We start from the raw sequence: 13812 nt of genomic DNA on the forward strand, positions 1-13812 counted from the left end.
ATCAGACCATTTCAAATGAAAATGAAAATGTTTGTGTTGCTAAACCATTAATTAGTTGTCACCTGACGTAAAAGAATGTGGGTTTCCATCATAAACAGGATTGTTGTTCTTTGGCTATATATACTAATTTTACTGGACTTTTTCGCATTAATATGCATTTCATTAATTATGCCGAGGAATTCATATCTTCAATACAGGATTTGTTGCCGCAAACACTTCAACATCTACTGACGATAACATCGAGTTCAAAGTAAACTTTATACTTACCCCTTGAGCATAGCTTTAGATGTGGATTTTATGTCGGTCGAAAACAGAATAAAATATTTCAGCGCAACCGAAAGAATAGCTGTAAGTTTATAAATGAGGGTGTAGAAATCCATTGTTAGATTGTCATTATTTTTTCACTTTTCACAAGTTTAGTATCTCTCAAAAATCCTATTGGGAAAGGGCTCCATATAAGTTTGATTTTTTCCGAATCCTATTGTATACATTGATACTAATAAAAAATGTTTAAATAAAAAATGATTTAGTGACGATAATGAATTTTTTTCGTTTCGGAAGCATGCGGATTTATTGATTTATTATAAATTGAGCACATTGCCAAACGATGCTTGTTCCCATGTGCGACTTACACGCCAGTACAATTAAAATAAAGTAATAAGTTTTCTATCCCAGCAAAAAGTTTAAATCTACCTTAATTTATATATCTATTATGTCCGAATCGCATGGATAAAAGAAAAAAAGGTTAGATAATTATTTCCTGCAAATTTTACAGAAATTCACAAATGTCACTTTTATTCATGTGCGATTTTGACACACATCGCATGCAAAAATAATTGGTGTTCACTACCCGTCAACATCAACCCTCTTCTAATCATACGAATATACATATATAAAATCAGACTCAATATGTCAAGATATTGCATCCTGTTTTGAGATTGTCAAACAAGAATTCGCGATATATAGTGCTTTAACACCTGAATGTGACGCAGTGAAAGAGAAATCCGGGGTTCCTGTTCGTCGTTTGGTTGATTTAGAACTGGCTAGTGATAAGGTCGGTATTTATTGGAGACAAGGACAGGGGTGACTTAAAATCTCCAGACATTGAAGCATGGTGTTAAGTTCAGTTCCAATAGTCCACTATTGTATCTGTTGTACAATTATCGATACTGCTGGTGGTACACTATACAGGTGGGTGTGAGTATGACCCCTAGGTTTGTCGTAAACACGCGCTCAGTCTCAATTCATGCACGTGTACTTGACGTTCTTCTGAAATTATCAAATGTACGAAATATAGGACAGAACAGCTGTGTGATGCAGTTCTAAGCAATGAAAAGTGCAACAGTTGCATGTCGTTTTTGTATCATCCTTTTATCAGTAACTTAATCGATGTTCACATAAAGAATGGGATAACTCATGAAGTGTATACAAATGTGTTGAAAGTTATCTCCCTATTATGTCTAAGTTTTGTATTAATACTCATTTTAAAGAATTGATATATCATTCACACAATAAAAAGAATTTGGTGAATATAAAATATGCATACAGAGTGATGGTATAGGAAATGTTCTTCTTTAATATCAGAAGATACTGATATCAAGATCCTAGGGCAGATGTTGTCAGTAAAAACAGACGAAATACAATAAATCTCTCATTACTATACATGTCCTTTCTTTACTTGATAAGCCAGCGTCTCGGAGTCGGGGAGTTTGTTGTCTGTAATACTCAGAACACTTTGTTCTCCATACAGATTATTTTCGTGTACAGGGAGGTAACTCTTATATCGTTGTTCAACACACATATGCCCTCAGAGAAAACAAGTCATTTACATAATGTTATGAAATAGTTGTGACGTAATACAGCGTATTATTTTGACCGATCTAGTTTCTGCCAGTCCCTGCCATTGTGAAACTTCTGATATCTAGAGTGTTTTATGAATCTTTATTTCCGGTTCGGACATGGTGTCAGTACAAACAACATAGGGAAATCCATGGAATGTATGGCCATTGAGTGGGTCCTTCCAAGTCTCCAGCGTTGACGCTGCCCCATACTGATACTGAAACAGTTAATGATCCAATTAAATCTTCTCCATTGTTCCAAAGAAATAATATTAATTATCTAATAACAGATTGCCGAAATTCGAAGTATCAAAAAACATGAGCCACAAGGGCCTTAACGGTCACATGAGGCGCAATGATTCTTGTAAATATGTCATTGAAATGATTTTGCTAAAAAATGAAATATAACTTTAACTATATTGTACACATAATGCAAATGTAAATTGTGTATACATTAACTGCGGTCCTATGCTAAGGTTTCTAACCAAGTTTGAAATAAAAGAAAAACTCAAGATAGGAATTTTCTTATTTAAAATCTTACATCCAGGAAAAGTGGAGCATCTTTGAAATTGAAGTCAATTTGACGCATTTTTGGCCCCACCCATCAGCCCCTGGAAGTCAGTCAGTGTTAATATATGCATCTCAACGAATTGCAATTTATATTACTAAAAAGATATTTAAGATGTTGAACTATTTCTGAAAGAAAATAAACAAATAATGCTCAAAACTGTAATTTTCAAATATAAAATTTAGTACATTTCACCCACTCCCCTGGGGGAAATGTGAGACTTTGGAGTCATGAAATTTACAATGTTAATAAGACACCGTACGAAACTTCCATCCATGATGAGTACTGGATTCCACTTTACCTGGGATTTGAGAAGAAGATTGTTTGAAATTTTAGTCTATTTTACTATTTTACCTATTTTTTATCCCGCCCGACAGCCCCTGGGTGTTAGCCGAAGTCAATGTGTCATCTTATTAATCTGTCATCTTAAACTAATAATTCTAACCAATAAAAACTATAAAAAAAAACAAATAATGTTCAAAAATATTATTTACCTATATAAACTATAGTAAACTTGACCCCTTCTCCTGCGGGAAATGTGATACCCTTGAGTCATGAAATGTACATTTCTAGTAAGGTCATCTTAAGGTCATCCACGAAGAGCACCTGATTCTATCATACCTGGGATTGGAAAGGAAGATTTTTTGAAGTTACAATCAACTTGGTCTCTCCCATCCAGGCCCTTAAGGGCAGGAGACTATATGATTTACAATTCGGGTGTGTCTTTAGCCATGGAAGGTTTTCGTAAAATTTATAAAATCTCACGACGCCAGACAAAAAGGAATCGCAGTAGGTCACTTTGATACTTTTACCCAGGTGACCTAAAAATACTAACAAACACTGATCAATAATGAAGCGTATTTTTTTAGCTGTCTCACCTTCATATTAACTGCTACGATCGCAACTTCAAATATTTGTCCATCGCACTTCCGGCGGATGTCACTGATGACTTCCTCACATGCTGTCTGTGGCTTTTTCCCCTTGAGGAAGATACAAGTCACGACTGATCGTACATACATACAGCAATTTATGTTGACGTATAATACACTACAGCTCACTCATAAAGGCACCGTAAGCAACTTGTAAAGATCCATGCATCAATGTGATCAAAAATATTGAAAAACATCGAACCAGAACACACAACAACAAAATAATCTGGGTTTAAAAAGGTATAACCATCCTATAGTGACAGCATGGCGAAAACCTCGCAGTGTTGACGTGTGGAAGATTGCGAACAGATATACAATGGGTTTAGAGTAATGTAAAGTAACAGAAGACTTCTCCGACCAAGAAAAACCAACAAGTACGTGGGCCATCAACTTATTCCAAGTTCAGTATCCCTAAATACTGTCAACAAATGTAGAAACGCTGCAAATATAGGAACAAAAAAACTGCACGGTAACTGGACGTTCAAGATGCGACTAAATTCATGTTAATTAAATGATAGAGGAGTGGTCTTAGTACGTTATTTATTTTTCATATAGATCGTTTTTAGTATTTTCATAAAGGTAGACCATTTCCTGCGTAAAGCCGATGTAACGTAAACAACGTCACATATCATGTTAAGTAGATTATAATGTATAAATATGTAACTTCCGGTCTAACTCGATGTGACGTCGTTCTTGGTTTCTACCACTGCAGGGCCCGGAAGTGATATTCCCAGTGCAGCTTTATTTGTCACCTACTTTTCTAAAAACACCCCATGGTGAATATCGACTACTGCACGTAGGTTTCTTACTATCAACAAGCAGCAAACATTTAAGAGTTTTATGAAAGTTTTTTTCTATTTAAATTTCCTCTTGTTATGTCCGAAATGGTCTCAATCTTCACGTCTAGATACTCGAACACAAGCAATATTTCGACAAAACGGCTTCTCGTGCTGTCGTGTATAAGCTTATATTGAGTTTTGTTAAGATCTAGAGAGCGCAAATCGATGTTTTCTAAAACCAAAGCATTCGAAACAGATTTAGTGAAATCGTTATTATGTCAGCACACCGGGATAACTGGTGCTCTCGCCCAAGGAATAAATCTGACATGCAAAGTTTTCGTGTATTTGCAGTGACGGGAAACAGCTGCCGTATATCCGCACAAAATATTCGCTTTGAATGATTATTTGTACGTTCGTCGCGTGTATGTGTACACGTTTACGTGCTTGTTTACAAACAGGTCATATGTGTATCTAGTGACATTTGAAGTGGATGTCGATGTTGATTTAAAATAGCAATGGTGTGCCTTTTTTCAAATAATCTGTACAAAAAGTATCGCAAACCTTTGAAATTGGTATACATTGTATATTGTACCAAAATCCATCATGATACATTTGAACTAATATCAACGCCTTAGACAACAATGATATTTGAGTAACTAGGTAACTGAGTAGTTAGCTGTAACCAATAAATACAGAAAATCACACTAACTGGCTGTAACCAATTAATACAGAAAATCACACTAACTGGCTGTAACCAATTAATACAGAAAATCACACTTACTGGCTGTAACCAATTAATACAGAAAATCACACTTACTGGCTGTAACCAATTAATACAGATATCACACTAACTGGCTGTAACCAATTAATACAGAAAATCACACTAACTGGCTGTAACCAATTAATACAGAAAATCACACTAACTGGCTGTAACCAATTAATACAGAAAATCACACTAACTGGCTGTAACCAATTAATACAGAAAATCACACTAACTGGCTGTAACCAATTAATACAGAAAATCACACTTACTGGCTGTAACCAATTAATACAGAAAATCACACTAACTGGCTGTAACCAATTAATACAGAAAATCACACTAACTGGCTGTAACCAATTAATACAGAAAATCACACTAACTGGCTGTAACCAATTAATACAGATATCACACTAACTGGCTGTAACCAATTAATACAGAAAATCACACTAACTGGCTGTAACCAATTAATACAGAAAATCACACTTACTGGCTGTAACCAATTAATACAGAAAATCACACTAACTGGCTGTAACCAATTAATACAGAATATCACACTAACTGGCTGTAACCAATTAATACAGAAAATCACACTAACTGGCTGTAACCAATTAATACAGAAAATCACACTAACTGGCTGTAACCAATTAATACAGAAAATCACACTAACTGGCTGTAACCAATTGGCTGTAACCAATTAATACAGAATATCACACTAACTGGCTGTAACCAATTAATACAGAAAATCACACTAACTGGCTGTAACCAATTAATACATATATCACACTAACTGGCTGTAACCAATTAATACATATATCACACTAACTGGCTGTATATCACACTAACTGGCTGTAACCAGTTAAGACAGAAAAAGAAACACTATTAAGGACCCCCAAAGATGATAAACATCATTGATAAGTTTTGAAGCAATGTAAAAAAGGTAAGACTATGATGTCCTGATAGCTAAGCAGGTGCCAGCAGAGATATGCCCACCTCCATCTCTGACTGAAATGTTGGAGACTGGAGGAAAGCAATGGAATAAGGCAACAGTCTAACGAAACAACACGATAAAACTATATGTCACCATTTCCTCTATTTCATCACTTCTGTTTACTCTCTTTTATGACGTAAGTTCTATCAAATGAAACATCGTAACTAGGTGAGATAAAGTTAACTAGTGTTTAACATCGTCGATATTCATCTCAGAGGACGAAAGTTTTAATGATGGATTTGAAAATCTATAATTGTGTTGTGTAGTATCGATGTGATTGTTTCGTGCTGACATCACACCAATACTTTCTGATGTCAGTATCACTAGCAGAGATTAAACGTTTTAAATGATTCTAACTGACCTCCTTCATGAGCTGGACAACCCGGAAGCTTGGACAGAACATCATAATCTGATCTCCATCGCCACTGCAGCAGGCTGCCCCTACCTCAGCATCTGTTGAATGAAGGTAACATTCAGTTTATCTACTAGAAATCTTTATAAACTATACATTATATTAATTCACATTTCCTACTTTTTACTTTGTAACGAAACTTTTTTCAAACTTATAAAACCACGTCACGTGATGATCTGATACAATGATACAATAAGTGGTCAGATATTGAAATTATTGTCAACAGAAAACAATTCGTATATCTAGACAGTAAACGTTGAATTGAATATTTGAATAAATGGATCTTCACAAACATTCTGATATCACAATAAATCTGTTCGGCGGAAGGCGAGAAGAACACCTGATAAAGTTTACCGGTGTATAGTCCATTTCCGGGAAGTGCACTGTCTCCAACTCTTCCAGGATGTTTATTTCCACTTCCACTCGTGGAAACCCCTGGAGTGTTTAAGATTGGAGCAAATTACCTTCGGAGGACAATTTCAATTGTAAGAATTAATTACTCATTCGGAAAACACTCTAACATTTCGTTTATCTAAATTTCTGCAAAATTACAACAAAAATCAAAACAAGAGATGATTTTATTATAGATGTTTTATCCTAACTATTCCACGTTTTAAATAAGATAGATACGTGACAGAGAACGAAATAAACGTCAGTAACATCTGTATAATGTAAATAACATTCATGGAATGTAAATATAGAAAGGATTTCAAAATATGAAGTCGTGTTTAAAAAAAAAACAGGGGACATTTTGACATTTAGACTCCATTAAACAATGGAGACATTCACCAGTATTAACTTCCATACTTTTGTGATACACACATGCTCCTATCTCTTCTATGAAATACAAAAAATAATATTGTGTACTTATTTGGAAATACAGTATAGCATTTTAACGAACTCCCTTCGACCATGGACATTTCATCATAGGGCATATTTTCTAAGTGAGACCACTACAAATCTTAAACAATCTAAAAGACTATTCGATAGTCCTTCCAATAAAGACCAGTAAATTAAAACGAGACCGATATTCCGTCATCGAATTGAAATATGAACAACATTTAACGGCAAATAACTCCATTTTCAATTCATCAACACTGTAAATGGAGATAAACATGTCGCTACAGGGTTAAAAGACGTTTAACCGTCGTTTTGTATGGAAACCAACTCAATGTATAATCTTCTCTTAAGGTAGGATTTCCTCACGATACTCTGCACTATTTACCAGTTATATACCATCGATTTAGCTGTATTTGTTCTGAAATCTATACATAATTCTAATTGTTATTCCAGTGGTGAAGAAAAGCTTTCAAATATCTCTTTAATTCCCGTAAAATACACGAAGCATGTATCGGTGATACCTCATTACTTAATTAGTCTAATGATAGAATGGTATTGTCTCAGTAATTAACTGATGGGATAACTTAGTACAAGCGTATCTGCTGAACTCTCCCTAGAGATTCACGAATCTCAAACTCCTGTGTATTTTTAAAAGATTCCCTACATTCAAACACTCTCGTTTACTAGAAGCATTTTATTACTTGCTACAGTAAACTTTTTTTAAATCTGTAGATGTAATTCATCCCTGTGATTTGCACTGTGCTGGAATTTTGTCGAACTGGTGTCGTGACAATTGATGTAGTAATGAATTAGGAACGATTTGTTACCGTATTGTGGCTACCAATGACGCCTTGTTGTCGAATGTTTACTAGATAAACAGGGACAGTCGGTATATACCTGTACAGATGTTTCCCTGTCCGTCTACTGCTATTATTCCTAACGTGTCGTGGTCAGACGTCATCTTTTCTGTCTGAAACCAAAAGCATATGACCCCGCGAGAACATATAATGGGGGCGTGAAACATAGCATCTTTTAATATGTAGTGTTGTATATATTGTTTTCAATGTATAACACGTGAAGCTAAATCGTATTTTATAAACCGGAACTTGATTCGGGACCACCACATTTCTTGCATTATGACACACATTTGGCGATAGGTTCACGGATGAATGGATCAGTCATACATAAACACAGATACAGTCAGACACGTACCGGACTTGAAAACCTATTGATAACTTGTTTTACTATGGAACGTAACTTTAGATACTCACCTGGCTCGTCTTGGCTGTCATTAAGCTATCTTCTATGGTAAAACCTTGCTCCTTCGCAAACGTCGTGGCACCACTTCCTGTAAGCATGTTGTGAGAAGATTTCTCCATCACAGCTCTTGCAACAGAGACCGCTCTTGGAACCCTACACAGAATATTTGTCTTCATTTGAAATTTTCTTAAAGTTTAGCTGCTAAAGGTAGTTTATCATCCATACTATTATTTCGAGAAAGACGCTAATTTCTCCTCGTCCGTCTGATAATATTAATACATATCATCAATGTACGATGTGACGTTGTAAACATAAGAATGTTAAGTCAGGGTACGAGGCGTTCATACTGAGTACCTCCTCAGCAGGGCCAACAGTCTATAATTACCACCTGTCATCAGGGCGCTCGGTTTTGTTGAGTTGCTTTGTCTATTTTTTAATGGCGGAATAACGTTATACACGATACATGTCTTGTTCCAGATGTAACTCCGGGGGTTAGGTTTACTATCGCTCTCTGTACCCCAGAAAGATGTCAGAGTAATATTGAAGGTTCCTTGTGGACAAGACTAGTTTCATCCTTCAAACGGTTCTTCCAAGGTTTTAAAGAGCGATAGTGAGCATAACTCAGGGATTATCGAGAATGGGCATTTTGTTGTATTTCGTATGTATGTTTAGTACCACTTCACAACCAATTATTTTCAAAAGTTTTCTAAAACAAATAACTAAAACAAACGAATTAACATATATGCTGATCACGCTACCCTTGTAAAGCGGTCACAGCCCCAAAACGCATGCGTAACCCTCGTCCTTCCATAAGAGCGGCGTCGAGTTCCAAATGACCAGCCGAGTTCCGAAACCCGCCCACTCCCACAACACAAGGGCCATAGCTCTCATCCACTTCAATTTCTGAAAAAGATCGTTATCTTTTTAACAGAAATTAGGTATCAGTTTAATGACATCATGTTACAACAACTATGTAACATTTACAATAAACTTCAAATTGAAACATTTACTATATAAAATAACGTCCATTTATCATGTACAAGGATATGGTGTTAATTACTATAACACAAAAATCATTCAGACGTTTACAACAACTATTGTAACATTTACAACAACTATTGAAAACATTTATATATAAACACAGAAAACAACTATGAGGTTTCAGTACAACAACTATTGTAACATTTACAACAACTATTGTAACATTTACTATATAAAACACACGACCAGTCAGTACAACAACTATTGTTACATTTACAACAACTATTGTTACATTTACTATATAAAACACACGACCAGTCAGTACAACAACTATTGTAACATTTACAACAACTATTGTAACATTTACTATATAAAACAAACGACCAGTCAGTACAACAACTATTGTTACATTTACTATATAAAACAAACGACCAGTCAGTACAACAACTATTGTGACATTTACAACAACTATTGTAACATTTACAACAACTATTGTAACATTTACTATACAAAACAAACGACCAGTCAGTACAACAACTATTGTTACATTTACTATATAAAACAAACGACCAGTCAGTACAACAACTATTGTAACATTTACTATATAAAACAAACGACCAGTCAGTACAACAACTATTGTAACATTTACAACAACTATTGTAACATTTACTATATAAAACAAACGACCAGTCAGTACAACAACTATTGTAACATTTACAACAACTATTGTAACATTTACTATATAAAACAAACGACCAGTCAGTACAACAACTATTGTAACATTTACAACAACTATTGTAACATTTACAACAACTATTGTAACATTTACAACAACTATTGTAACATTTACAACAACTATTGTAACATTTACAACAACTATTGTAACATTTACTATATAAAACACACGACCAGTCAGTACAACAACTATTGTAACATTTACAACAACTATTGTAACATTTACTATATAAAACAAACGACCAGTCAGTACAACAACTATTGTAACATTTACAACAACTATTGTTACATTTACAACAACTATTGTAACATTTACAACAACTATTGTAACATTTACTATATAAAACAAACGACCAGTCAGTACAACAACTATTGTAACATTTACAACAACTATTGTAACATTTACTATATAAAACAAACGACCAGTCAGTACAACAACTATTGTAACATTTACAAAAATTTTTTTAAATTTTATTATATAAAACAAACGACCAGTCAGTACAACAACTATTGTAACATTTACTATATAAGTCAACAACTATTGTAACATTTAACATTTACAACTATTGTTACATTTACAACAACTATTGTTACATTTACTATATAAAACAAACGACCAGTCAGTACAACTATTGTAACATTTACAACAACTATTGTAACATTTACTATATAAAACACACGACCAGTCAGTACAACAACTATTGTTACATTTACAACAACTATTGTAACATTTACTATATAAAACAAACGACCAGTCAGTACAACAACTATTGTAACATTTACAACAACTATTGTAACATTTACTATATAAAACAAACGACCAGTCAGTACAACAACTATTGTTACATTTTATGTATTTCTACCATACATCAAAGTATGACTGGTTATAAACAACCACATTTAGCTACATTTATTGTCATACAATATTCAAGTACACAAGAGCGACAACATTTGATATAATACCAGCTATCGTGACGATCTCAGTGAGAATTTTTACAGCTTGAAGCCTGACTGATTTGTTGGATTACAGTTATAAGACTGCACGATGTGCGTTCGATAGGACAGATGGACAAAATAATGTAACATTTACGGTTCTATATGGTGCATATGAGTACAGAAACCTCATATCTCATATCTCATGAATGCGAAATTCTAATGAATATCGCGTTGTTTCGATGATTAAATGTCTGATGTTTCCATTTGTGGCAGATATATTTACTTATATTTTTTAATTTAGAAGTTATTGAGTAGATTCCATGACATTCTGAGACAGAGAACAACACCTCACATCATGTTTGGTGTGACAACGTGTGCGGATTTGGTGCGGCAACGTGTGCGGTTTTGGTGCAGCGGCGTGTGTGGCTATTGAACTACAAACTTGATGCAGTAAACCTAATTTGTATATGAAATGTGAACAAAGTCGCAATATCGCTGCACGTATGTGTTAAAGGCTTTATACATAAGTGAAATCTATGTTATAAAAAATCACTGAGATAGCACTGTAACTGAGTCACTGTGCAGTGAACAAGCTAACAGACAACAGACCCATTAGTAAATATCAAGGTTAAAATGAGCTAAAATCTGACGTGTCCCTGTACAGAGCGACCTTGAGAATGTTTACGTCCACATACCGACATGCACCTGTGGGGAGGTAAGTGTCAGTCACGTGCATATCGATGACCAGCACGGCTGATGTATTTGGTAATATGTGGCCAAAATAAATAGCTGAGATGTGAGGTCACAGTACACTCCCATTGACCACCTTAACCAGTCTGGTAAAAACAAAACAGCTCGTGCATAAAAACGTGATCAGTCATAGCTAAGTAATTAATTAATTTCCAAGTGTAAAAGATAAAGGTCATTTCTAACAAATTGTAATTTATGGAAATCTGATAAAATAGTTATAATTGCGATGATATGACAAATTATTCCGCACAATAATCATCATGAACCTTTGGCAAAACTAGTTCCGACAGTAGGATACATATCGCCACTCCATACATTGTGTACCCATGACACTCTCCTTAGCCATCTTCCCTTCGGTCTTTGTTTTCAGAATTCCTCCGCGAACATCTGCAATTTGCCCAACCGTATGGTACTTTTCTTGTTGTAGTTTTGACCAAATATCATCGAACAATCAAATCGATAGCAACGTGAAAACACACAAATATCTTTCACGAATCAGTAACGGATATGCTATTTTTTTTTCTTTTGTGTGTGAATTTCTGTCGTGGATAGGATGGGGTTCTAACTATAGTCCGGGGGTGCTCGGTTCTGAAGTCCATGGTAGTTTAATTGTACATCGTGGAAGAAAGATACGTCTAATGGTAGAACATCACAGGACTGTTACACCACAGACATATATGTCTTTTTTCTCTCTCTTTGCCTAATATTTCTTCCTAGAGTAAATTTCGGTTAGATGAAGTAGGATTCTGTTTACCGTGGGATCTAGGAACTATCACTTTACCATTACACCGGCATGTCATTGTTATGACCGCCATCAACAGGTGGGATAGATTAGATGATGTATGTATTAGCATTAGATGTCAATACGGTTTTCTATCATGCTTGAACTAGTGGTCTATAGATCTCCATGCTACGATATAGACCAGTGGTCAGTTTGATGGATGGGGTACATGCGGACATTCAGACAGGGAAGGGTGGACTCTGACAGACCCGACGTATATTTGATGGTTCCGGCGTACGTACACACGTGGAAAGACAGGTTTACAGTTGTCAGCCTCGGGCTGTCACAGAACCGATCAATCACCGATTAGTGACGTGTTCGATCTATTGATCCGGTTGCCCAAGGTGTGTATCTACAGTATAGCCACGAGGACCTTACCGTTACACACGGAAGCACGGATTTCCCATTGTGAGAGGACCGTTAACATCTTTAGTTTTGTTATCTACTCAGGGACATCGTAAGTGTACATCGTACAATATATCTACAGAAGAAAAAGAAACTTTCGGGAATTAAACTGTGTCGGAAAATTTGAAAATTAACAAGTGATTGATTGGAAATTAATTCAAATTTCTAGCTAAGGTGAGTCTCTATATATGATGATGAAGTGGAGGTATTTCACTACATAACCTACAATCTCTTGTGTGTACAATGATTTTATTTCATTATTTAGTCATTATCACAGATGTAAAAGTAATTAACTCACAGAAAATAATTTTGTCTTTTACGTTCAAATATTTCATTAACATAAAAAATCCCTAATGTACATTAGGTTGTAAGCATACATACGGTTAATGCCCCTTTCAACGGCGTCTGTACAAGACACGTTTTCTTGTAGACACTGGGAGGTGGTAGCAACAGCTGCTCTGGAGAATGTCCAGGTCCCAACGACAAGACAAGGCATCACCTTGATATTTCAAAAACTACAAAACAAATAATTTCTCAACAGTTAGAGGGTTTAATGATGTACTTACCGGTCAAAATATAGCACAGGTCGTTTAGAGCATATATAAGGCTACTGTTGCACAGCGAACATAATTGGGTATTCTATCACAGATTTACATAGATTTACATAGCTATAATGTTATTCATACGTAATAATATTGACTCATTTAAATTGTTTTGTAATAACCTAAATATTTCTTAGTTTAAATCCGCTAAACAAAGAAAACCAGCTTTCAGATTATATATTTTGGGACTGAATAAATCTTGACCTGTCGGACCTTGTACTCTAGTTTGAAGAACATATTTGATTAAC

At 35.1% G+C, this 13812-nt stretch overlaps 1 protein-coding gene across 1 annotated transcript; it reads right to left on the reverse strand.

The window, feature by feature from the left end:
• Window positions 1-1546: 1546 nt before the first annotated feature.
• Window positions 1547-13458, reverse strand: LOC132551067 (N(4)-(Beta-N-acetylglucosaminyl)-L-asparaginase-like). Its single transcript, XM_060215172.1, has 8 exons — window positions 13344-13458; window positions 9133-9277; window positions 8386-8527; window positions 8012-8084; window positions 6629-6709; window positions 6224-6315; window positions 3285-3386; window positions 1547-2056 (listed from the first exon to the last, which is right to left on the reverse strand). The coding sequence occupies exons 1-8, from the start codon at window positions 13456-13458 to the stop codon at window positions 1922-1924; spliced, it is 885 nt and encodes a 294-aa protein (XP_060071155.1). The 3' UTR covers window positions 1547-1921.
• Window positions 13459-13812: the final 354 nt, after the last annotated feature.

This window comes from Ylistrum balloti, unplaced genomic scaffold (genome assembly GCF_031769215.1).
Source record: "Ylistrum balloti isolate Yb309-2 unplaced genomic scaffold, AGI_CSIRO_Ybal_v1 Utg370170, whole genome shotgun sequence".
NCBI lineage: Eukaryota > Metazoa > Mollusca > Bivalvia > Pectinida > Pectinidae > Ylistrum > Ylistrum balloti.